General features: G+C 44.1%; 1 protein-coding gene across 12 annotated transcripts in view; it reads right to left on the bottom strand.

The window, feature by feature from the left end:
- Positions 1-574: 574 nt before the first annotated feature.
- The window catches only part of epb41l3a (erythrocyte membrane protein band 4.1-like 3a), an 89,696-nt gene continuing 63,139 nt past the window's right edge, over positions 575-27,131 (bottom strand). For 5 of the 12 annotated variants that reach the window (XM_038997635.1, XM_038997626.1, XM_038997627.1 and 2 more), the window contains 16 exons: positions 26,516-26,668; positions 25,903-26,000; positions 25,486-25,661; positions 23,772-23,894; positions 22,176-22,384; positions 21,236-21,283; positions 20,987-21,022; positions 19,604-19,798; positions 15,737-15,835; positions 11,782-11,901; positions 10,800-10,979; positions 7,985-8,119; positions 6,854-6,952; positions 4,736-4,816; positions 3,956-4,072; positions 575-1,897 (listed from right to left, as the gene is read on the bottom strand). In XM_038997635.1, coding sequence (XP_038853563.1) covers positions 3,962-4,072; positions 4,736-4,816; positions 6,854-6,952; positions 7,985-8,119; positions 10,800-10,979; positions 11,782-11,901; positions 15,737-15,835; positions 19,604-19,798; positions 20,987-21,022; positions 21,236-21,283; positions 22,176-22,384; positions 23,772-23,894; positions 25,486-25,661; positions 25,903-26,000; positions 26,516-26,668 — 1,863 coding nt within the window. In that variant the 3' untranslated portion in view covers positions 575-1,897; positions 3,956-3,961. The remainder of the gene's footprint in view (positions 1,898-3,955; positions 4,073-4,735; positions 4,817-6,853; positions 6,953-7,984; positions 8,120-10,799; positions 10,980-11,781; positions 11,902-15,736; positions 15,836-19,603; positions 19,799-20,986; positions 21,023-21,235; positions 21,284-22,175; positions 22,385-23,771; positions 23,895-25,485; positions 25,662-25,902; positions 26,001-26,515; positions 26,669-27,131) is intronic. The other 7 variants (XM_038997633.1, XM_038997634.1, XM_038997630.1 and 4 more) reach the window with 5 other exon arrangements.

Below are 27,131 nucleotides of genomic sequence, written 5' to 3'. Positions count from 1 at the left end.
AGACAAGCACTAACATAAAAAGATAGAACATATATCTATCTACTGTACCTAACACATACTGTTCAAAAGCCTAATTGGATTCGTGACAAACAGCTGTAACCATCCAGCATCCTTTGAGCAGGGCAATCACAAAGTAGTCTGACTGGAAGCCTGAATACAGGCCCTGGTTTCTGACTGGTTAGGATCCTCTTTAGACAATGCTGTTGTGGAACTGAATTATCACATATTACCAAATACTGCTTCTCATATGAGTCATTCAAAGTAACTGTCTTGCTGATGGTCATTTGGCTTGGTTATTATTATTCGTCTGTCACACAGAACCAAAGTGATTTACACCACATGTAACACTTGACCACCCATTTTGTCACACCTTTCCTTTCAGCGGGGTTCCTTCCATCAATAATTAGCACATCTTTAGAAGAAAGGAGACGAGTGAAAGAGGACTTTATGGTCTAGTGTCACTTAAACTTGTAAAAGTCATTACCTTACTGTAAATGGTTTCACAGTAGAGTTCCTGCCATGAGTTTATGAAAGCATAACAGAAATAGCATTTCAGTGATTGACAAAGATCCAATCCAATGTATTTATCATTTTATTTATCTTGTGGGAAACACATTCAACATGGATGATTTTGCAGCTGATGAGTCGAAGGAGTGGGATCAGAGGCATCATGCTCTTAATATCTCTGAGGGGGGACCGATGACCAAACATATGTCTTAGTTTTTATTTTATATAAGACACTACTAATGATTCATTCTCATCCCAGTTGTTTACATTGAGGGGAGCATGTCACCTCAGGTTCAATGAGCATGATACCCCTGTGTTGGATGGCCGCTGACACATCGGCCTTGGAGAAATCAAACACACATTGCAGGGTTGTACTGGAGGTTGTCTGTCCATTCTTCAGTTTTAAGGCTTGGATGTGCCACACATGGATGAGAGGTGCATTCTGGGTATGATTTAAGAATGAGCAAGACTGTCTAAAATGGCACTCTATTCTCTATATAGTGCACTGCTTTTGACCAAAGCCCACTATATAGGTAATAGGGTGTCATTTCAGATACAACCCAACAAGAACGTTCAATCCACCGACCACCATGTGAAGACATATATTATAAGGGTTTTCTTGATCAACTCTGAAGTCACAGTAATGGAGTCTGTTTAACATTCCCTTCTAACACAATTCTACGAGATTTTGCCTCATTATACTCATCTTTACTTTGTAATTGAAGGAAATCCAAATGAACATATTTACAATTAAAGTAAAAACAAAATCATCTTTGAGGGTATATGGTCTACTAAGCAAATGTACGTACCATACATATTATTTTTGCCTTTTTCCAGGCAATACTGTATGTAAAATGGAATAAAATCAGCATTGGGATAAATAAGGGGACGTATGGCAAGATGAATGTCACATCTATTGCATGGATAAATATTGTGCCATCATACACGTTCAGCCTAGCTACTATTATTGTAGTTCGATAATAAATAAAACAGAATATACTATCATAAAACTCAAAACTGTCATGACATACATTCTTCTCCCTTCGAGCCTGAGTGCACAGGTCAAGTAAAACATGTATATATTTTGATATTTCCTCCAATGTATTTGTTTTCTCCTTTACAAAATGCAGAAATGATCCCTTTTCATGCAGTATACATGTTCCAATGAAGGGCTGGCCAGCTTTGGAGGTCTGTGTTTGCCAGTAGTGTTGGTGAGTGTGGGTTAGGTTAGTCCGGTAGTAGTCAGACAGAGTAGTAGTAGTGTCCTCTACAGTGGTGTGTTGTCTGTTGGCAACGTCACTATCCTGCTTGCATCTCATACTCTGAAGAGCGTGAAGTAATGTTAACAGAATTCCCCTGAAACGTCGGTGAACCCAGTGATCCTTCAATCCTGAAAAACAGAGAGGTTATCCTTATAGAGCACATGCTTAGATGAAAGAATGCCGAGCATTCACATTCTCTTACATCTTTTTCAGAAGGATGGAAATTAAATAAATGTTTTCTGTTACTGCAGCTACTATGGCTGAAGATAACCCTTATGGAAAAACCACATGAATTTTACGTGAACACACGTGTTCCAAAAACACGTGTTTTTATGTTATCACATGTGATCTTAATGTGAAGTTAATGTGATAACATGTAAAGCAACATGAAATTTGAAAACGTGATCGCATGTGAAGTGTTCCAAAAACATATGTATTCACATGATTTCGCATGTGAAATTTCATGTGAAATCATGTGATTTTCCTGTAAGGGGAAGAAGCTGTTATGACTGGAGATTAAAAGCAGAGCATGAGAGGGGTCCTGTGAAAGACAGTCAATGTTTTGTCTGTTATCGGCAGAAAACAACTTTTTCCATCTAAACTAATACTTATGAGACACGTACAAACACAGTATCATACAGGCTGCATGCTAAGACATGACAAAAATAAATGAAAAAGGTTAATGCACAAGCACAAGCTCCGTCCGGTAACATGCCTCTGCTACAATGTACAGAAACCTAGATAATAAGAAATGTAAAATGGTGTCTCTTTCCTCAGCATCATGCCATAACAATAACCAGAAAAGAATGACCAAATCAGATAATGTTGCTCAATACACTCTCGAAATAACCCTTTATCTAATAGGAATGAGACAAACTGGCAATTTGAAAACTGTACTGTCGGTATTTCCAGTACACTATAAACAGTACCAGAGACATCCAGCAGACAGCACTATAGACATCAATCAAAACCCACCTCTAAATTTTGACAAAAGAGAGTAAAAAGAAAATGCACACACCAATGAGCAAACGCACCACGTTATAATTGCTTATTGTCAATAACGGTATTAGAAGCTGAAAGGAAAAAGCAAACATTCGCACTAAGAACATTTCTAGAGCAGGCATTTCAGCGATAGAAGCCAGCCATGGAAGGCTATACAGGATATAGAGACTCCATCCACACAGAAGGAATTATGATACTGCGCGGGGCACAGATGAATGTGGAGTGAAAGCTGAAAGCATAAAAACTAAAAGCAGCCTCAGGTTAGTAGAGCTAGCTGTATGTCAAGCAGCCTCAGGTTAGTCGAGCTAGCTGAGTGTCAAGCAGCCTCAGGTTAGTCGAGCTAGCTGAGTGTCAAGCCGCCTCAGGTTAGTCGAGCTAGCTGAGTGTCAAGCAGCCTCAGGTTAGTCGAGCTAGCTGAGTGTCAAGCAGCCTCAGGTTAGTCGAGCTAGCTGAGGGTCAAGCAGCCTCAGGTTAGTCGAGCTAGCTGAGTGTCAAGCCGCCTCAGGTTAGTAGAGCTAGCTGAGTGTCAAGCAGCCTCAGGTTAGTCGAGCTAGCTGAGTGTCAAGCAGCCTCAGGTTAGTCGGGCTAGCTGAGTGTCAAGCCGCCTCAGGTTAGCAGAGCTAGCTGAGTGTCAAGCAGCCTCAGGTTAGTAGAGCTAGCTGAGTGTCAAGCAGCCTCAGGTTAGCCGAGCTAGCTGAGTGTCAAGCAGCCTCAGGTTAGTCGGGCTAGCTGAGTGTCAAGCCGCCTCAGGTTAGCAGAGCTAGCCGAGTGTCAAGCAGCCTCAGGTTAGTAGAGCTAGCTGAGTGTCAAGCAGCCTCAGGTTAGCCGAGCTAGCTGAGTGTCAAGCAGCCTCAGGTTAGCCGGGCTAGCTGAGTGTCAAGCCGCCTCAGGTTAGCAGAGCTAGCTGAGTGTCAAGCAGCCTCAGGTTAGTCGAGCTAGCTGAGTATCAAGCAGCCTCAGGTTAGCAGAGCTAGCTGAGTGTCAAGCAGCCTCAGGTTAGCAGAGCTAGCTGAGTGTCAAGCAGCCTCAGGTTAGTAGAGCTAGCTGAGTATCAAGCAGCCCTATCGAGAAGGCGGTGACTGTAGACAACAAAGGAGCCAGAGGGATGAGGAAGGAATGGAGGGAGGTCAGTGTCCTGTCAGCCAGCCCCAGCCGTCACTGACCGACCGACGTTGTCCCCTTACCTGCGGTCACTCTTCGCCCTCCTCGGGCGTGATCTCAGTCTCTTTGTGGACCACTACTTTGGTCACTGACATGTCAGGGTGCTGCTCTTTGGCCTCTTTTATGGCCTGAGCCAGGGCCTAAAGACAGTACGCCAAACACCCCATGGAGGGAAACAGAGAGGAAGGTGGAATGGGTATGATCAGAATCACAAGTGTAAGGATTGGACTAGTCACAGTATGTGTTTGTGTACACCTCAGTCACTGTGTTTGTACACGTTCGTCACTCTGTTTATACACATTTGTCACTGTGTGTGTACACCTCCCGGTCACGGACCTCAGCTGTTGAACAACAGAGCTTTAAGTCACTTAAAGGCAAAGCATCTCTCAACACAGTACCCAGCAGGCATAATATATCAATTATTTCAAATTTACGTCATTTTCTGTTATTCAGGTTGAGAAGCGGCCATATAACCAGATTGCAACCACTGGTTTGTGTAGCAACCGGGTAAAGACGTATTGTTCATGACGACATTAACACGTGAAAGAAAAGATGTCAATTTGTTATCTAGTCAGATTACAACCAGATAAAGACGTCTTTCTGGTTGCTAAAAAGACAACTAGTATACAGCCTGACCATGACGTCATAAAAGACACTATAATGATGTTATTGCCCGCTGAGTAAGGAACCCAATATTATCAGCATTGTAGTACCACCTGTGTTGTTAAAATAGCTCTGCCTATTTAATAGCTGTAAGGCTACTTGCATGCTAAAGGACACACAGGGTAAGAGTGTCTTCCTACCTCGTCATGGTCAATGTCTGCATCCCCCGAGATGACGATTCTCTTCTCGATCCTCGTTTCCGAGATGCCTCCTTTCACAGTCTGGTAAAAAATCAAATGTAATTTAAGGGACATTTCAGTCAAGGAACAACTAAGTAAAACTATATTTAAATATATTTGGTATACAGCATGTTGGAAGCGGGAAGCAAACGCCAAGCTCAAACCAAATGAGCCATAGGAACCACCTTGGTTAAATTCTATAGCTACACCACTAACAGACCAGTAATATCCATATCCTCTATTCAAGGCTTCCCCAACTGGCCCCCAAGTTTACTGAGCAATTATTTCATTTTTTGTTTTGTTGGACATGAAAAAAAAATGGTAAAAACACCAGCAAATCAGCTTCAAGTAATTTTAATTTTGGAAATCTGTTCCAAAGTATTCCCATGCATAATAGAGATATACATGTATGTGATTGTATACAAATGTAGGCAAGGTTTGAAACTATTATCTGTTTGGGCTTCTTGCGGTCAATTTGCAGTCTACAAATATTTGTAATTATGTTCCGGACCCCTGAATATCCACTCAAGAAAAAAATCAGCCTGCGGCTGAATCTATACTGGGCACAAATATAATTGCAACATGTAAAGTGTTGGTCCTATGTTTCATGAGCTGAAATAAAATATCCCAGAAATGTTCCATCTGCACAAACCTTATTTCTCTCAAATTTTGTGCACAAATTTGTTTACATCCCTGTTAGTGAGCATTTCTCCTTTCATAAGATAATCCATCCACCTGACAGGTGTGGCATATCAAGAAGCTGATTAAACCGTATGATCATTACACAGGTGCACCTTGTGCTGGGGCCAATAAATGGCCACTCTAAAATGTGCAGTTTTGTCACACAACACAATGCCACAGATGCAATTGGAATGCTGACTGCAGGAATGTCCACCAGAGCTGTTGCCAGAGAATTGAATGTTAATTTCTTTACCATAAGCCGCCTCCAATGTCTTTTTAGAGAACTTGGCAGTACGTCCAACCGCCCTCACAACCGCAGACCACGTGTAACCACGCCAGCCCAGGACCTCCATATCCGGCTTCTTCATCTGTGGGGTTGTCTGAGACCAGCCACCTGGACAGCTGATGAAACTGAGGGTTTGCACAACCAAAGAATTTCTGCACAAACTTTCAGAATCCGTTTCAGGGAAGCTCATCTGCATGCTCGTCATCCTCACCAGGGTCTTGACCTGACTGTTTGAGGTCGTAACCGACTTCAGTGGGCAAATGCTCACCTTCGATGGCCACTGGCATGCTGGAGAAGTGTGCTTTTCACAGATGAATCCTGGTTTCAACTGTATCGGGCAGATGGCAGACAGTGTGTATTGCGTTGTGTGGGCGAGTGGTTTGTGGGGTTATGGTATGGGCAGGCATAAGCTATGGACAAAAAATACAATTGCATTTTATCGATGGCAATTTGAATGCACAGAGATACCATGACGAGATCCTGAGGCCCATTGTTGTGCCATTCATCCACCGCCATCACCTTATATTTCATCATGATAATGCACAGCCCCATGTCGCAAGGATCTGTACACAATTCCTGGAAGCTGAAAATATCCCAGTTCTTCCATGGCCTGCATACTCATCAGACATGTCACCCATTGAGCATGTTTGGGATGCTCTGGATCGACGTGTACGACAGCGTGTTACAGTTCCCGACAACATCCAGAAACTTCGCACTGCCATTGAAGAGGAGTGGGACAACATTCCACAGGCCACAATCAACAGTCTGATCAACTCTATGCGAAGGAGATGTCACGCTGCATGATGCAATGGTGGTCACACCAGATAATGACTGGTTTTCTGATCCACGCCCCTACCTTTTTTTAAAGGTATCTGTGACCAACAGAAGCATATCTGTATTCCCAGTCATGTGAAATCCATAGATTAGGGCCTAATGAATGTAGTTCAATTGACTGATTTCTTTATATGAACTGTAACTCAGTAAAATCTTTACAATTATTGCATGTTGCGTTTAGTTGATGATCCCTGCTCTCTTCACTCATGCCCCTATTCATTCATGCTGATGGTGAATGAGAGTGGTGCCCCACTGAGGCCGGGTCAGGTAGTACCTACCTTGGTGATATGTGTGGTTGTGGTGGTGCTGCTGGTCTCTGAGGTGATGGTCTGGGCGCTCATCAACACCCCCGCCTCTGGATCAATGTCAGCGTCACCCTGGCACAACACAGACACAATACATCCTCTCCATTGAGTGCTTCAAAGCTGGGACTGAGAGACTGAAAAACAGGTCATCAAAAAGAAAGGACCAAGGCACTCTTCATATAATTAATTAAAATGCCTTTATTTGTATGGCATGTTCATTAGAAACAAAGTTTTACATTTAAAAAAAAAAGTTGTTTCTATTGAACATGCCGTACAAATAAAGGCATTTGAATTAATTATATGAAGAGTGCCTTGGTCCTCCTTTCTTTTTGATGACCAATTCACCCCTTCTACCAAAGAGCACCTTCTGTCTACCAAAATGTACTATTGTGTACCTTAGTAGCGCTTCCCTTCCTCTTACTACGAGATTGAAAAACAGCCTCTATCTCAAGGCCATCAGACTGCTAAACAGCAATCACTAACTCAGTGGCTGCTGCCTACACTGAGACCCAATCACTGGCCACTTTATTAAATGGATCACTAGTCACTTTAAACAATGCCACTTAAAATAATGCCACTTTAATAATGTTTACATATTTTACATTACTCATATCACATGTATATACTGTATTTTATACCATCTACTGCACCTTGCCAATGCCGCTCGGCCATTGCTCGGCCATCGCCCATATACTTATATGTACATATTCTCAATCAACCCTTTAGATTTGTATGTATTAGGTAGTTGTTTGGGAATTGTTAGAATACTTGTTAGATATTACTGCACTCTAGGAACTAGAAGCACAAGCATTTCGCTACACTCGCATTAACATCTGCTAACCATGTGATTGTGACCAATAACATTTGATTTGAAGAACAGGGTCGTGTTCATTTGGCACCAAACGGAAGAAAACGGACTGAAACAGAGGAATTCCCAGGGCTTTTTTTTGTTTTCTGTTGCAAAACTTTTAAAACTTTTATATTGTGTGCCCTAATGAATGAGGTTGAAAAGATGCACATTGGAGTATATGAGAAGAACCAGTACAGAGCATGAGCCTGAACAACCCTAACCCTAACCCTAACCCGTTTTGTGAGGACCTTTACCTCCAGTGACCGGTATGTGATGGTTTTCATTTCCGTGTGTATTACAGGTACCTCCTGGGTCACCAGCATCTCTGTCTCCTCCATCACGTCTGCCCTGTTGAAGGTCAGGACCTCTGGAGACTCCAGCACAGATGTCTGAGAGAGAGGAAGAAGGGTGAAATGGAGAGAGACAAAAGGAGACTGGTGCAGAAAGTTAGATCTTTATACCTTATGGTCACACGCTAGCGTACATCTACGCACAAACATGTTCATGACCACACACACACACAATTACAATTTCGTCTGTCTACAGGACATACACAAGCAATTTGTTTATTGGAAGGTCATATAAAATGCAGGAGAAGAAAATGGGAAAAAAGTGAATGATTGTTTTTGTGCATCTCTGAGCAATGTTCTATCACTTCCCTGGGACATTTCATGTGTATATTTGCTATTGCCGTTTAAGCAGGAAGAAATTCTGCCGGTATGACATGGCACTGCGATAAAGTCACTCTCACTAACCTGGAAGTTAATCGGAATACAACTTTTAGATTGTGAAAACGTCTGTCATACATGTCAGATTTCAATACTGGCCAATGTCAAAACGCCGGAAGTTGTCTCCTTTCGAATTAGCCATTGATCATATTTTTGATATTCCTACCTCAAGAAATTTGTAATTTAACGGATGGTCTAGCACATTTCTCCTATTTGTCTGCCTCTTCAGTCCAGGGTGCATTGCATGGTGCCGTTACATGGCCATTGCGAATGTCAGACTCCACTCTGAGGCACATCGATCTGCAGGTTGAACATGGTGAGATTGTAAACTCCTAAATTGATAGTGCAGTTTGTTTCGGCGATTTTACAGCTAACTAGCTACTTCACATGCCGATATTGACTTTGATATTATTGTGTGTAGCTACGTTGGCTAGCTAGCCAGCCAGACAGCCAGCCCTAAGAGAGAGCATTGCATTGTAGGTTTTGTAGTCGACTTAAGCTGCAACAGATTTCCATAACGATTTTCACATGTTGCTACCAACCTTTTTATAACGACAAAATAACATATTTGTTCACAAAAAATATTGTTCTCACATATCAGTGTTATTTAACACTGTAAATTATAGGAATGAGTTGCTTTGGGTGGATAATTGTGGATCATTCATGAGATGCATGCTCTCTGATAAAATATAAAAAACTTCAATAAATGAATCAACATAAATGATAACACAAAATCCCAAAGCACAGAATAAGGGAGAATTTTGTGTTACAAAGAAAGTAAGAAAATGTCAAATGTTTACAATAACAACAACAACATTTGTTTTCCTGATGAAAGAGTTGTGTATCACCCAGGTCCCTTTGGACCCTGACCGAAGAACAAGGCAAAGAGATTTTCACTTCAGCCAGTCTGTGTCATGCATGACAGAACTCAACAGTGTTCACCACTGAGTAAGTCTTATTTATCTGAAGCTTTATATGGATGTGTGGAAGCCTATTAATTCATTTTGGAGAAGGCCAAGTCGGTCTACCTGGCAGGATTGTACGTATTTATAAACAATTCCTGTTGCTTTCACTGAAACGGTCCATATCATTGAAATTGGCTGTGGACTTAAAACTTAATTGATAGCAACAGACTGCTATCTATTTAAGCTGTGCTTCTCATAGACGCGTGTCCATAAAACATTTAAATTATTGCCACTCATGATTGCCACAAAGGTAATCTTTGGGAACATTGGGGAAATGAGGCAGTACTACCAGGAAGGGATATGCACCATTTCCGCTGTGAAACTGTGTGTACATGTGCAGGTCGAAATATTCGAATTGAACGTTTATATTGCCGCTCCAAGAACAAACACTAACAGGCACACACACACACACCTCCCTCTATGCAATCTTCCACTACAGTTTTCAATACTGCTCCTGGGTAATACATACAGTAGCGTGTATCTGCAGCTTGCAGTGTTTACAGCCTGCCTGGCCAGGGTATTGATTTCCAATAGAAACCCCAGTGTGCAGAAACAGGGACAGGAAACAGGAAACAAGGTAATTGTTTTCCCCACCTGCACATCACTACACACACAGCTCCACAGGCTGTAATGGCTGACTGCTATTATTGGTGAAGAGGAGGGGCAGGACTTGGAGAGTTGGGTGGCTTATCCAGTGGTAATACTGCTTATTACAGGCAAATGGGAGGCCAATATTGGGATAATTTTGGGAGGCTCGAGTGATATTACAGGCGATTGTAAGGGTAAGCCTCGGCTAGATTGAGCACTTTCTAAGTAGCATGGGCAAAAAGGAATGTGAGACCAGGGTAGTTTCAGCTAGCTTTTCCAGTGCTAATGCAGGCGAGTGGGAAGAAGGGTTGAGGAGGTACTTACGGGACAACTAGGGAAAAGGTTGGGGCTCTTTGGGGTGTTACCTCTGAGTGAGCTCTAGCAGCAGCTACCTCCCCACTGAGACTCTGCCAGGATGCTCCTGTAGGAGAGGGGGACACAAAGCGCCCTCTCCAGTCCAGGCTGTTCTCTTTCTCCTCCTCCTCTGAGACTGACCCTGAGGAAACCTCTCCCTCTGACGGACTGTCCAGCCCCAGGCCTCCACCTGAGCCTGCGGTTGGAGTTTCCTCCTCAGTCTCTGTCTGATTCACCGCCGCCCCTACAGCCTCGTCCACAGCGGCCTGGGCCGCGGCAGTCAGGGCAGGCCCCGCGGAGGCTATGCTAGCGGTGCCGCTAGTGTCACTCGCCTCGCTGGGCGTGTCCGAGTCATCATGCATGCGCGTCCCTGTAAACCCAAGCACGGACTGAGGCCCATCATCCTTTATCCCTCCCAATGAATCTGTCTCTACCTGCTCAGGCTGCTGACCAGCTGGTTTCTCCATGTCGTCAGGCCGGTCGTCAGGCTGTTTCTCCACCGGCTGCTCCTGGTCCTCTGCCGACTGTTCTTTCGGCTGATCCTCAACCTCTTCTGTTTGCTGGGATGATACCACCTCTGTCTGCAGCACGATCCGCTCCACCTTCTCTGTTGTCTAGCAAAGGAAACAAACAAGACGTCACAGTCCGTCTCCTTGAACCTGTGTGGGCACTTCAATTACTGTAGGCCTAGTATGGAATCAAATGCTAAAACAAAGACAAATAGCATGATTGTGTTTCCATACAGCAGGAAAGGGTTACTTTATATGTTAGTACCGACGTGATCTTCTGAATGCATGTTGTCATTTAACATTGGTTGCGTTGCATGATCGCTTTGTTTTCCACTTTGAGGTATTGAAATGTTCTAAAAGAGGAGTAGGGTTGAAAAATCAAATATGCGCCTGAATAAAGCTCTCACATTCCTCCTCAATAAAGTCATAGGACCATGTGGTACCTCTGTCTAGACAAACCATGTCCTCATAAACCTGTGCTTAACAATGTGTCCTCATAAAGCTGTCCTAAACCATGTGTCCTCATAAAGCTGTCCTAAATCATGTGTCCTCATAAAGCTGTCCTAAACCATGTGTCCTCATAAACCTGTCCTAAACCATGTGTCCTCATCAACCTGTCCTCTGTTTTAATGATCGGGAGGAAGGACGGACTGACAGGGAACAGGCAAGTGGCGATGACAGAAATGCCTGACAGACAGCATAGTGGCTAGAGCGACAACATTTCCTCACCAACAAGGACAAACGCATCAGGGACAAACAGTATAGATACTGAACAGGTCTCTTACAAAAGAGATGTTATCTCAATGTGAATAACCTGTATATGTTATAAGTTGAAATCAAATCAAATTATAACTGCTGTTATCCCATTTGTTAAGTTGTATATTGTCCATAGGGCATAAGAGGCCACCTTGAGTAGGGCCTGACTATGGGCAGGCGAGGCAGTCCAACCCCGCGTGCTGGTCTGATATCGGGCTGACTGTAAGAGAGCGGTGAGCTCCGGGGACATCTCCTCAAAGGTCGGCTTAGGCTGAGCAGACGGAGAGATGGGGAGAGTACACACACACACACACACAGGAGTAGAAGAGACACACACACACACACACACACACAGTTAGATACTGTACATACAAAGGAGGAGAGACACAGACAGACAGGCCTTTGACACAATGCCCAGACACAAGCTCAGGGGACGGGGTTTGTGGGGATTATTCATAAGAGCATTGAGGTGAAGATTGATCGCTAAGAAGGGTCATTTTAGAAGATTGGGTTCGAGAAGATAGAATACTTTAAGAACACTTAAGAATCTAGAGTGATTTCAATGGTTTAAAGTGATCAAATGACAGTGTTTATCAAATGTGTTTTTTAATCCATGTTTGTATGCTATATTACGCAAATCTGAGCAATTGATAGAAACACCACCCTGTGACATGTCAATCACTTTACTAGAGCTTTTATACATTTATAGCACTTCTACAAAAGAGTGGAGCATCGTCAGCAATTCAACTTTACTAGGGAGACCTTATGGCAGCTCAGTACTTGGCTTTCATCTCTTGAGAATGTCAATCACAAAGGCAATAGATGAGACAGACAAGTATGTCTTGTGAGTCGGGATGTCTCCTCTTATGAATAGGGCCCATATCATAATCTCAGATCAAGCAGCCGAGAGTTCATAGAGGGCATACCAAGGGAAGTCAAAAGTAAATGTGGTAGGGCTGAAGCAGTCAGTGGCATACAAACCATAGTATACCGTACCGTACAATAAGCCAAAGTGTAAAGCATTAATTTGGTGTGGCTAGCAGCATGGGGAACCAGCTTAAAACGAAACACAATTTAATTTTCATTGAAATGAAATGGGTAAACAAATGCCAGTGCCCATGAGGCAGCAAGTTTGGCTTAGGAAAGCAATAAACAAATTACACCAAATACCGTGGTTAAGGGATTTGTGTCCAACTAAAAAGAGCAAAGGATAGAAAGAAAGAGACTCCCAAGCGATTCCCATAAACATTCAGTCGAGTGCAAAACAGAGCCGGGTCCAGGCTTGTTGCAGTAGATACGAAGACCAGGCAGACAGGGGCGGGATTAGCTTGAAAACATTTTGGGGGGCTACAGTAGGGAGGGAGAGGGGGGGGGCTTCAGGCATTTTGGGGGGGGAGGGGTGTCATATCATCCTACCACTTTGGAGGGCGATGGGGTTCTGGATAGATAGGACACGGGGCCGGGGCTCAGACGCAGATCCGCCATTGGAGGCTTGGGCATTGTCATGGTAGACTTTGCCATAGGTGACTTGGCCATGGGGGAGCGCGGCGAGAGAGGTGTGTGAGGCGCAACGGGGGTGGTGCTCCTGTCTCCCAGGAGAAAAGTCTCCCTCAGCTGCCTCCTGCTGTCCGCTCTCGCGGCATCACTGATGTCCTGGCTGGAGCGGATGGACACCACGGTCCGCACGGCGCCCAGGCCCAGGGCACCGTCGCTGGGCTCGGATGGAGAGGGCGTCCTGGCCTCCTTGATGGTAATCATGGGGGGTCCGATTCCCTCCTGGGGCGGGAGACCCATGTGGACAGACACCGGCATCTCGTACTCAGTCGACACCGGGATGATCTTCACTGTGGTGGTGGATTGGTCTGCTGCCCTCTTCAGCTCCCTGGCAAACGCTGCCGGAGCAGCCGCCACCGCCTCCCCACCATCTTTGGCCCGCTTTGTCATTGTCACAATCTTGCCTGACATGGTGTCGTAGGACTTGCCCAGGGTATAGTTCTTCTCTCTCATCTCCTCGGTTTTGGAGGGGAGTTCGCTGCGGAAGCTCTCATACGCTTTCAACTCCTTGCCGACTATGCCACCACTGGTGCCGGCGAGCGCTCCTTCGGCCACAGTGTTAGTGACGGTCATAACTTTATAGTTGACAATGTTTTTCTTTTCGGTTACCTTAGGAGGGACTTTACTTACTATTACCCACCCGTCAGAATCCTACATACAAGATACATACAAAGACTGGGGTTAGCCAGTTCAACGGCAGGTTGACGTTAATTGTAATGAATCTTGCCCTGGAGGCCATTCCGCTTGATGGACCAGCTGCAAAGTCAAAATTGTCTATACGTAAAAATTTGGGTTAGGCATAATTTAAGGTTAGGGTTACACGGAACCCAAACCGGCTGCGCTCGTGCGCCATCGTGCATACATTTATTTTGTCCCCCCACACCAAATGCGATCACGACACGCAGGTTAAAATATCTTGCACTTGCAAGCTTGCACTTGCTAGCTAATTTGTCCTATTTAGCTAGCTTGCCGTTGCTAGCTAATTTGTCCTGTGATATAAACATTTAGTTGTTATTTTACCTGAAATGCACAAGGTTCTCTACTCCGCCAATTAATCCACACATAAAACTGTCAACCGAATCGTTTCTAGTCATCTCTCCTCCTTCCAGGCCTTTTCTTCTCTTGACTTTATATTGCGATTGGCAACTTTCATAAATTACGTGCATTACCGCCACCGACCTATTTTGTCTTTCACTCACCCACGTGGATATAACCAATGAGGAGATGGCACGTGGGTACCTGCTTCTATAAACCAATGAGGAGATGGGAGAGGCAGGACTTGCAGCGCGATCTGCGTCAGAAATAGAAGTGACTTCTATTTTAGCCCTTGGCAACGCAGACGCTCGCGAGCAGTGTTGGTGCAATAATTGAATAACATATATGTCTAAATGTATTTCACAACACTCGCACACGCGACGCGAGTGGTGTAGTTGGCCTGTTAGGCATTAGGGTTAGCAGTGTGGTTAGGTATAAAAAATATTTTATGACTTTGTGGCTGTGCCAGATAATGACCACTCTGTACCGCTGCCTCCTGGGAAATATTCATAACAATAAATGCCAACTTGCAGTTCAATAGGGGGAGAAGGACTTCCAGTGGCAGTCCCAAGAAGAGCAATTCTTAAAGCAGCAACTTTAAACTTGCAAGCAACATAGATCATAGACACTATTAACATAGACAGCAACATAGATCACAGTTCTTAGTTGTTAGTGTATTGTTAAAGAGTGACGGCCTTTAAAAAGCAACAAATCCCGTTGAAAACGGCCTTTGTGGCATCGACATGAGTCAGAAAGAGTTTTAGTGTCAAAATTGACTACAAAGTGTAAATAGGAATAATTTTGGTCATAAAGTCAGTCTCGTCTAAAACAGTGTTGATTTGACAATGTCCATTTGCGCACTAAAATGGGGTGAACAGCTGCGGTGATTGCTCTCTATCCAATAGCATAGACAATGAGACAAACCTGCCCAGCAGCCCGATTTTGTTTACATAAGACAACATGTCACCCATTTTTTTACTTGAGAAATATTGCACAAAACACCTTAGTTATGTGTTAAACTTAAACCAAAGCATCCTCTGTAAAAACTGAAAAATGTATTTCTTGAGTAAACTTAGATTCATTCTGGGGATTTTGAGCAAGTGAAATAGGCTTCCGCGGCTACAGTGTCTCATCGGGGACAAACATCATTAACCAAACGCTGAATCGGTCAGGAAACACACCTCCAAGACAGAAATCTCGTTTTCTAATGAGCAACAGAAAAACACATGTGCCAATCGGCGTGTTCAGTTGCTATTTAAAACCGGTCTCTATGTATAGCTAATTTACAGTAGACCTACATACAGATTCAAATTCTTCTCATGTTGTCATCCACTGCTGACAATGAATAACATAGGATTCTAGTCCTACACTCCCAAATGGATCTTTGGTTAAATATGTACAGTAAGACATGTTAATAATTCATAGACTTAGCTGGGTCTAATTTAACCAAGCAGCAGAGATGAAGGTGTTCCAATCACACAGGGATAGCTAGACCAGCATACATCCTGGCTACCTACCACAGTAGTCTTAGTATCCACAGGGCTGTGGTTGATCTCCTCCTCAATGCTACCGCCTGCAGCCATGGCTCTCTCATCCTCTCTCTCATCCTCTTTGCTCTACATGAATAGAAAAGAAAAACAAGACAAACAAACAGCCCGGCATGAATGAAGTAGAATGGAAAGTAGCTTTGAGGCGTACGCGTGTGGGCTGTATCCTATTACGGATATCATTACTCATTCTGTTTGATAAGAGTGTGTGGGATATGAGATTTCCATAAAACATGGCACAACAGTGTGTAACGATGGGACTTAAGTATCTCTCCAAACATACTCACACTATGAGGTTGATAACAGAGATAAGGGTCTGGATTAATGAGAACATTCTCTGCAGACACAATCCCTCTTCTTCCAGTATCTCACAAATAAAGAATGGGTCAAGGTTGCAAGACTTGGCTGAGGGGTAAATTGGCTCCTTTCCACACCTACTTTAATCACATCCAAACAGTCATAAAAAGAAATACTGGCAGAAATATGCTATCGTCGCTGCTACATGAATAAAATAAAAAATCCCCTTTCCTTGGTTACATCATCATTGCCGTTCTCCCGACTGCTTGATGTTTACACACACACACACACACACACACACACACACACACACACACACACACACACACACACACACACACACACACACACACACACACACACACACACACACACACTCTGCATGCAGAGGGGTGGGGGTTTCTTCCTCCCTTTTGAAGTCCCTGCATGCTTTTCCATAGCAGGGCTGTGGTTGATCTTAGCCCTGCTAAAATGCTTAGCCGAGGAGGATGTTTGCTTCCTTGAGTCTCTCCCTCCCACCTCCATTTGGCAAGGTTACAGCACAAGGATTTATTACTCATTCACAGGACAGGCTGCTAAAAATCAATCCAGCCCTATATTGATGTCACACTGTAAATTGTCCCCTGGTACTTTCAACCGGTGCTCCTTGTATCTACTTTTGGCTTCAGCGGTTGGATTTTGTAGTCTACACTTTTTGTCTGCATCAAGGAGCTGCCTCTGAATCACTTCCTTTCACAGTGGCTTAACTTCACTTGAAAAACTGCTTGATGCTTGGTAGCTACTTGAAAACGTCACTGGAGAAGGAAGGGTATAGGTGTCACATGTCATAATGAGGCAGCGATTATTTCCTAACATCTGTCCCTCTATCTCCATTAGTGGGGTGTTAAGCACCTTCCTCCACCTGTATAGATTATTGAGTAGCTTTTCAAGGAGACACGGTAGAGGCCCCAGTCTCCTGAGATTTGGCATGGAGAGGAGGGATCTCATTCATTGCAGCAGGCACATGTCAACCTTCTCACACTGCAGCAGTCACATGTCAACCTTCTCACACTGCAGCAGGCACATGTCAACCTTCTCACACTGCAGCAGGCACATGTCAACCTTCTCACACTGCAGCAGTCACATGTCAACCTTCTCACACTGCAGCAGGCACATGTCAACCTTCTCACACTGCAGCAGGCACATGTCAACCTTCTCACACTGCAGCAGGCACATGTCAACCTTCTCACACTGCAGCAGGCACATGTCAACCTTCTCACACTTCAGCAGGCACATCTCAACCTTCTCACACTGCAGCAGGCACATGTCAACCTTCTCACACCGCAGCAGGCACATGTCAACCTTCTCACACTGCAGCAGCCACATGTCAACCTTCTCACAATGCAGCAGGCACATGTCAACCTTCTCACACTGCAGCAGGCACATGTCAACCTTCTCACACTGCAGCAGGCACATGTCAACCTTCTCACAATGCAGCAGGCACATGTCAACGTTCTCACACTGCAGCAGGCACATGTCAACCTTCTCACAATGCAGAAGGCACATGTCAACCTTCTCACACTGCAGCAGGCACATGTCAACGTTCTCACACTGCAGCAGGCACATGTCAACCTTCTCACAATGCAGAAGGCACATGTCAACCTTCTCACACTGCAGCAGGCACATGTCAACCTTCTCACACTGCAGCAGGCACATGTCAACCTTCTCACACTGCAGCAGCCACATCTCAACCTTCTCACACTGCAGCAGTCACATCTCAACCTTCTCACACTGCAGCAGCCACATCTCAACCTTCTCACACTGCAGCAGGCACATCTTAACCTTCTCACACTTCAGCAGGCACATCTTAACCTTCTCACACTGCAGCAGGCACATGTCAACCTTCTCACACTGCAGCAGTCACATGTCAACCTTCTCACACTGCAGCAGGCACATGTCAACCTTCTCACACTGCAGCAGGCACATGTCAACCTTCTCACAATGCAGCAGGCACATGTCAACGTTCTCACACTGCAGCAGGCACATGTCAACCTTCTCACACTGCAGCAGCCACATGTCAACCTTCTCACACTGCAGCAGGCACATGTCAACCTTCTCACAATGCAGCAGGCACATGTCAACCTTCTCACACTGCAGCAGGCACATGTCAACCTTCTCACACTGCAGCAGGCACATGCCAACCTTCTCACACTGCAGCAGCCACATCTCAACCTTCTCACACTGCAGCAGCCACATCTCAACCTTCTCACACGGCAGCAGCCACATCTCAACCTTCTCACACTGCAGCAGGCACATCTTAACCTTCTCACACTTCAGCAGGCACATCTTAACCTTCTCACACTGCAGCAGGCGCATCTCAACCTTCTCACACTGCAGCAGCCACTTCTCAACCTTCTCACACTGCAGCAGGCACATCTCAACCTTCTCACACTGCAGCAGGCACGTTAACCTTCTCACACTGCAGCAGCCACATCTCAACCTTATCACACTGCAGCAGGCACGTTAACCTTCTCACACTGCAGCAGGCACATCTTAACCTTCTCACACTGCAGCAGCCACATCTCAACCTTCTCACACTGCAGCAGGCACGTTAACCTTCTCACACTGCAGCAGGCACATGTCAACCTTCTCACACTGCAGCAGCCACATCTCAACCTTCTCACACTGCAGCAGGCACATCTTAACCTTCTCACACTGCAGCAGCCACATCTCAACCTTCTCACACTGCAGCAGGCACGTTAACCTTCTCACACTGCAGCAGCCACATCTCAACCTTCTCACACTGCAGCAGCCACTTCTCAACCTTCTCACACTGCAGCAGGCACATCTCAACCTTCTCACACTGCAGCAGGCACATCTTAACCTTCTCACACTGCAGCAGGCACGTTAACCTTCTCACACTGCAGCAGCCACATCTCAACCTTCTCACACTGCAGCAGGAACGTTAACCTTCTCACACTGCAGCAGGCACATCTTAACCTTCTCACACTGCAGCAGCCACATCTCAACCTTCTCACACTGCAGCAGGCACGTTAACCTTCTCACACTGCAGCAGGCACATGTCAACCTTCTCACACTGCAGCAGCCACATCTCAACCTTCTCACACTGCAGCAGGCACATCTCAACCTTCTCACACTGCAGCAGCCACATCTCAACCTTCTCACACTGCAGCAGGCACGTTAACCTTCTCACACTGCAGCAGCCACATCTCAACCTTCAAATCATGCCCTATCAAAAGCAAGGATGCTATTTCTCTTTAAGTCAGGATAGTAGTGTATGTACTTCCAGCAGTTTTAAACTTGATTCAGCTTATCAAGGAGCCAATGAGCAGCTGATTAGTAGAACCAGGTGTGTTCTATGGAACAAAAAGCAGCATAATGTCCACCCATGGATTACATGTTACCGGATTTCTAATTCTACGTGTTTTCACCCACTGAGGTTCTACTAAATGTGTAATTAAAACACAGGGGTCTCTAAACGCTATATGGATGCCACCCCCCTCTCTATTCAGTCCCTTTACAATTTGACAGTGAATTTACCGGTACTTCATCGAGCTCCAGTGGTTCGATCATAGGGGCTTCGTCGAGACGCAGCGAGCGCAGGGGGGACGAGGACAGCCTCTTCTCCCACTCGGTGAGGCCGGCCGTGTCGGCGCCCGTCTCCAGGAACGACCTCTTGAGCTCGCTGATGTTGGTCGCGTGTTTCAACAGCTCCTCTGGCGTGCCCACTGTGTCCTGAGGAACAGAAAGAGAAGTCATTTGACTGATGCTACTGCTAATACTAGATTTTAAATGTGTATGGATATCAATTTAACGTAGTAGTATTGTGTCCTGTTCTTTCAGGCTGTTTAACGTTTATGTCCATGTTTTGAACAATACTGAAAATAACATTCTATTGAAAAAATTATGCTACTGGACGCTAGTCAGCAAGCTACAAATCAATCCTTTAAAAACAAAATAAGGTAGTGAATGAGTTCTGCAATGCAAACGCAATAGGAAATCAACGGTGTACTATGAGACAAAATTACAATTCTGAATCTTTGTGAGTGCAGCTTGTGTGCTGCTATTGAAGTAGCGTGGCTAAGTATCGTCTTGGTGACAGATTGACAAACATAATGTCCATTAATTTGATGTATGTTTATATTATGTTCACAGGTGCAGTGCAGTGTAATGAGCTGTATATACAGTATAATCTATCCAAAACAGGCAGAACATGCATTCAAAAGAACACTGCAATGCATTTGCCTCTTGTACACTTATGAATTATCCACATTTTGTGGTGAATCCTAAGGTCGAATTTTCACTTAGTCTCACATTGACATCAATGCATGAATAAGTACAAATTTAACTGAAGTGAAAGTTAAGATTCACCTCTTTGTAAAGAAGTATTCATAGACATCAATTGAACCTTAATTCATCGTATTCTCTATTTATAAGCAATAACTCCCAATCTAGCATACCACGTTAATGTATTACAGCAAAAACTAAATCACCCCAAAAACACTCCATGCTTACTAAGTATGTTAGCTAGTGAATCAACATTGGACAGTTCAAAACTATATGTTATTGTGGTCAAAATGGGAAATCCACTGTTACTGTCCAAACCTAGTCCTTGACCAAAATGTCACCAATCTCCATGCACTAGCCTGGCGTTCCATACTGTACCAACCTCTAACATCAGCACACTATGTCTGACAAACACATTCTCTCCTTTAATTCGCCTTATGAAACTGTTCTGGAAGGGAAATGACAGTCATTTAGATGTTGTTGCATATAAAATCCACATCTCCTCATAGATTGCAGATCTTGATTTTGGAGCCTACAGTGATTTTGAATCCCAGGTTCACAGGTTGTGGATGAAATGGTCGTTTGACGAGCTGTGGATAAAATGAGTGTTAAGGCACCATACACTAGTTAATATACCTGTGTCTTTAACTCAGACTCGTCGTCTTGGTCCGACTGGCAGCATGGGAAGCACAGAGAGGGAATTTGATATCAAAACCGCAATACAACACAACAGGTTATAGCTTATAAGAGAAACTATCAAATAACGCATTGAATGGATAATCAGACAATCCAATATTGTTGAAATAGAAATATGGAACTAAAGAACGTAAGACTTCTACAAGAACAGATGAGAGTTGAGGTGAAGTGTCTACCCGTGGTACAAACCTCAGTAGCTGTCAGTTCACCATCTACACAAGTGTCAGACAGTTCCGTCTGTTTAGTAGTAACACAGTAGAACATCCAATGGACAAGCGTGAGGAGAAAGAGAACCGTGGCTGTTAGGGTTGAATGTAGGATTTCCCAGAACTCATATTTACCAAAACATTAGCCATTAGCAAAGTGGTTCAACAAACTAGTGATGGTAAATCATTTTCGGGGTAAGAAAACAACAGGAAATGCATTAAAACATATTCAGAAGACCTATGTCAATATCATTCCATTAGAATACATTACAGATGACTCCACCAGCTTGAGGTTGCTCTCCTGCCTTCTCAATTTTCATCACAAATTAATTTACAGTTAGCAGTTTGCCCTTTCACAATAAGCAATTAGGACTCTACTAAGAACTCTTCTCCTAGGTAACGAGTAACTATAGACATTACATCTGCCAAAGTTAATTAAGTTTAAGCTCCTTGTAATCAACTTTCACAATGAATGAACATCACGTCTAAACAAGCACTTTTAATTTCTACATTTGAAATAGTCAGAGTCTGTTTCCGAGTCTTCTGGCACTGATCTGAAGTCGCCATTCAGCCAGAGTAGAGACGGTTCTGGTTCGGGGACTCTGAGTTATCCATTAGTGAGTTATCAGGGCCCTGCCTACCTGATAGAGAGCGTGGCAGAGCGTGAACGCACAGGACGGCATTCCCAGACAATGAGATTTGTGCTGCTTCACTACCTTAGAAAAATGATGACCACCTGGCTCTAGTCTGTCTGAATAGCTCTGGCTGGCATAGCTAGGTTACACTCTGGGCTCTGGCATTAAACAGCTTTCATTTTCAGAGTGGAATCTGGGCACTCAGAGGAATTTGTTTTAATGTATTATAGAGAGAGCTCAGGGGTGGACTGAGGACAGAGATAATTGATTGGGTGTGGAGAACTATACCTTATCATGTCGAATGGGAGAGGTTGGACTTGGCTGAGACATCTCGGTGGCTTTCGTGGTCTCGTCTTCCTCCTCCACCTCCACCTGCACCTCTACTTCCATCTCTTCCTCCGCCTTCCTCTCCTCCACCTTTTTCTCCGGTGTCACCGTGGTGATGAGGTCACTCACGGCAATGCCCTTCGCCCTTCCGTATAGATCCGAGCCCATCTCTGAAGCATGCACATAGACGCACATGCATGCACACGCACGCACACAGGCACGCACATACCCACACACACATACACAAACACACACACATCATTTTGCATTAAGGAATTGTCATTTTCCTCTAACTGAGGCAACATTGCAGGTTAGCAGGTTGGAGCGTGAATGTAATAAGCTGCAGGTTGTATCAGCATAGTCATCACAACCATTGACTCATGGAAGATAAACCTAAAAACACGCATTAAATCCCATTCCCATTGATAATAACACTATTATTATCAACGTCAGAGCTTTTCATTCAGATATTGGCCTTGATCTGTAATTAAAGCCAATATTCCATAATCATTGTGTGGTTTGAAATGAAAAGCATCTCATAAGCAGTATTATATATTAAAATCGATACCATCAAGGGTTTCAGTCACAACAGTAAGCACCTAACGAAATACCACGCTCCAGATTTATGAGAAAAGGCTATATATATATATATATATATATATATAAATTGCTATCAGTTTCCATGCAGAGGTTTAAATGCTAGGGTGACTACCCTCATCATCAATTTTCAATTAACATTAGATAGCAATCCCTGATAAGCGATCATTTTTCAGCTCCTCTATGGGCCAGACTTACAAACATTCTCTAACTGACTGCAGCTTTTGAATTCCTCCCATTGACTGATAATGAAAGGCTCAAACTGCATGCACTTAAATACCAACATAAAAACTACTGCGTCAGAACCTAAACGAGAAAGGGGGAAAAAATATGCAGTTGGCAGATGATATGGTATTGGATGTGCTGGTAAATTAGAAACGTTTAATATTCCATCATTGCTATGAGTCAGCTCGGACAAAACATGCACTGCATCCCTGCCGTGAACTTAGAACACAGCTTATTAGCTTTGTTGATCATTCAGGGCATAAAACACATATCTTAAACAATGACTACTGTAACTATGTTAACTTATATCATCTCCCTACGTCACTGAAAGCACAAGAATCATTGTAACGAGCTGGGAGAATGAGCGAGCGATTGCTGAGTCTCTTTATAGATCCAGGCCACATAAGCCATTAGCGGCCAAGCTAACACAACAAGGCTGGGATTTTTTTCTCCATTCTTTTTCAAACAAACAACTACAAGTGAACAGCTATGAAGGGAGGGCCATGGTGCGTTCACATGCTAGACCCCCCCCCCCCAATCAGCATGGGAGCATGCAGCGCAAGCCTGATCAGCACCGGGGGGTGTCTGTAACCAGCGCCCAAAATACAAAACAAAATGGCTACCGTCGGAAAAAGGAAAGAAGCAGAGATGGGATCGTTAACTAGCAGGCATAGCTAGCTCAGGGGCTACATCTACTGTTAGCACGTACAGAGAGACACAGTGCATAATATCTACCTGTTGGTTTAGTGCCGTTTAAACTAGCAGGTGGTTTAATTCTCGGTGATACAGTTTTTTGGGGTGAACTCCTTTTGGGTGAACTCCTATTGGGTGTACTCCTTTTGGGTGTACTCTGCGGAGCTGAGGAGGATTGCATAGAAATTCAATATTACGGGGGAAGATTCAACATTAACATGACACATAATATTATTCAAAGCTGAGCATTAGGTAGTCAGCTGAGCACTTGGGAGAAAGAGGGAGAGAATATTGTTTGTTTATATAATAATTTTGTAGAGCTATTGACTATGGATTTGAATACATGAACGTTAAAGAATGTGTAAGTTGTCTGGTTCACAGTATTATGGAAAGCCTCTTAAGACTAAGACACTGAATGGATACACTTTCTGATGGGATGAGAACAGACAGTCAGACACTAAACTTTCTCCCATCAATGAAGAGTTGAGACAGAAAAATCAATGTTGCCTTTTAGGTCCAATGATACTGATGGAGTCTGAAACTAATATGGGCCCCGGGGCGGCTCATATTCAATTTATATCACAGCCAATTGGCCGAGTCTCTCTTTCACGTCAGTTAGCTAGTGAAATCCCGCCAAAAAAGCTCTTTATTCCTAAATGAAACAGCAACATGTGCATTCAAACGGACAGGTTTTCGTCACAGCTCAGATATGACATGGGAGGGGCGGGGGGCGGCAGCATAAATACAATAAAAAACGTAATTCTCCAATTAATCAGCGAACGGGGGAGAACAAAAGCAGAGGGTGCATCGTCAAGCGAAGATGACAAAACAACACAATGGGGTGCCTGGTAAATCCCTGTGGCGATTATCCGTTCCCTTAGAAGGGGGTATAAAATAAACAACCTTTTCGATTCTCTCTGCATACATAGCCGTCGTCACTACGAGCCATTTATCTGCGGCTTCCTCTGTGAGCTGGCTTGAAAAATAAAGGACTTTACCCGTGGTTTGGGACTGGTTGATAAAGACAGGGGAGTGAGGGACGGCCCTGGGTGCTTTCAGGGGATGAAAAGGCATTGTGAGTGCAGAGCGGCGAGGATAACAATGGCTAAAAACTGTAATTAGTCTGAGCGGCGTACTGAGGCTTTAGAGCCTTCACAGCATGGCTGCTTACGGAGGTTCTCTTAAGCTTTCATGTAGACTAGGAAATGTTGAAGCTGTCAAGCAAGCGACCACTTTCAAGACAAACGGCGACCAAAATGGCTCTGTGGAGAATATCAACTATCGTTCTAGGGATATTCAAGGGAAAGTATTCCCTATTCACGCCAGTGACACTTGTAAGTCAATGACAGGTCTGGGAGGACTTGAGTGAATTTCAATGTTTGTGAAGACCAAATCAAGTGTGATTGATTGACAGATGTTACAAGGTGTGCAGTGGTATGGCCATTATGACAAATGAGTGCATTGATTGATTGGTGCCTGAGATGCATGTAAAAACATATCTGGATACTGTAAATCCCTCTGACTTGGACAGCTTAGAAACAAATACTTCAGAAAAGTGAGGACATGAACACGGAGGACATGGGCAACATATGATTTTCATAAGTGCGATGATTTAGGTTTGGTTGTTTAATAATGTCCTGTAGCTTGCTTTGTCCTGTAGTATGCTTCCCCAACTCAAACTCTATGGGGAGAAATGTGATACAATCCTCCTTAATTCCTAACCGCTTCAAAGAGAAAGGTTGATGGGACTACAAACCTCCGTCCAGGCTGCGAGACATGATGTAGCGCTTGCTGGTGGAGCGCTCAAAGCAGGGCGCCGGGCGGACGATCTGGGAGCTCGCTCGTCGAGTCTGGGCCTGGGTTCTCCCGCTGTAGCGGAACTTAGAGCCCAGGTTTAGGAACTTCTTGGGGGGAGTTTCTGGAGACACCAACCTAGAGGACAGAGAGGAATGTTGAGGGCAGGAGAACAAAGAGGAGACATTAATCTACCTAGCGGTCAAGAAAGACACACAATTACAGCAGGGATGGGCAAATGGTCCTGGAGGGAAGCAGTGTGTGCAGGCATTTGTTCCAACCCAGCATGAAGTTAACCAAGACAATGTTCAATAACTATGGATTTACATCCAAAACCCTCCACTGAAATGGCACGTTGAGGTGGTGGCCCAGGTCTCACCTGAAAAAGGTGTGGTGCTCCACGCAAACCTTCCATAATCTCTTGGCCGCCCTATGGTTGGGGAGCTTGAACCCAATTGTACTTTCAAACTGCTCAAACTGATGACAAAACATACAGAAAAAACACACAAACACAGGGATCATCAACTAGATTCAGCCGCGGGACAATTTCTTTCTTGAGCGGATGGTCGGGGTGCCGGAACATATAATTTGTTGACTGCAACAAGTCCAAACAGATATGTTAGATTAAAAGATAATCATTTCAAACCTTGCATACATTTATATATGATCATGTGTCTCTCTCTTATGCGTGGGAATACTTAGGAACAGATTTCTTAAATTAAAATCACTTGGAGCTGATTTCCTGGTGTTTTTACAGTCTTTTATTTCCAACAATAAATGTTGTATTTATTTTTGCTCAGAATACTTGGAGGGCCAAATAAAACCACCCGTGGGCCAAATTCGGGCACACGGGCCACCAGTTGGGGAACCCTGTTCTATGTGATGCTATTCTATGTGATGCCATTCTATGTGATGTGCATACTACCTTCATACATGAAACAGGATCTGGACATTGCTTTCATGTCAGCAGGGCCTTATTCTGATATGCTTACCTCTCCAGGGCGTATTTTGATGTAGAAATTATTCCTTTTGTAGGAGATCTTGAGAACCTTGGGCCAGGCGAACCTGTTGATGCGCAAGCGATCGCGGTAGATCAGAAGACCACTGGAGCACACGCCCAACATGATCTCAACACCCTCGGAATCCTGGGAAGGAATGTCAGGAAGCGTGGTTAACAACCTGACACTACTCAAACGAGACTCCGGGTTGCAAAATTTTGTTACTAATCTCACATTGAGGAAGCCTAGGTGTCAGTAAGTTTTGGTTTTAGTCAGCTCACCTATTGGTTGTTGTCTGCAGGGCTATTCAACTTCATGCCTGAAGGGCCAAAGGGCTCCTGGTTTTGTTTACTAACTAGTAATTCATTGATTGATTGAATGTAACTGATTGGCCCAGAAAGTACAGAAGTGTTTCGTTCCTCCAGGCCTGGAGTTCTAATAGCCCTGGTCTACAGTATGCCCATAGACTTATTCCTAATCTTTTCTAGACTCTACCAAACATGATAACGGCAGAGTAGTTAACTAATGCCAAAACAGATTGACAACCAGGCTAAAAAAAGTTTCTGATTGTTTACAACAACAAAAAAAGTTGACATTATCAGACACCACC

Source organism: Salvelinus namaycush, chromosome 7 (assembly GCF_016432855.1).
Source record: "Salvelinus namaycush isolate Seneca chromosome 7, SaNama_1.0, whole genome shotgun sequence".
Lineage (NCBI taxonomy): Eukaryota > Metazoa > Chordata > Actinopteri > Salmoniformes > Salmonidae > Salvelinus > Salvelinus namaycush.
The sequence above is the reverse complement of the archived record's forward strand: the minus strand, read 5'-3'. Positions and strand labels throughout refer to the sequence as shown.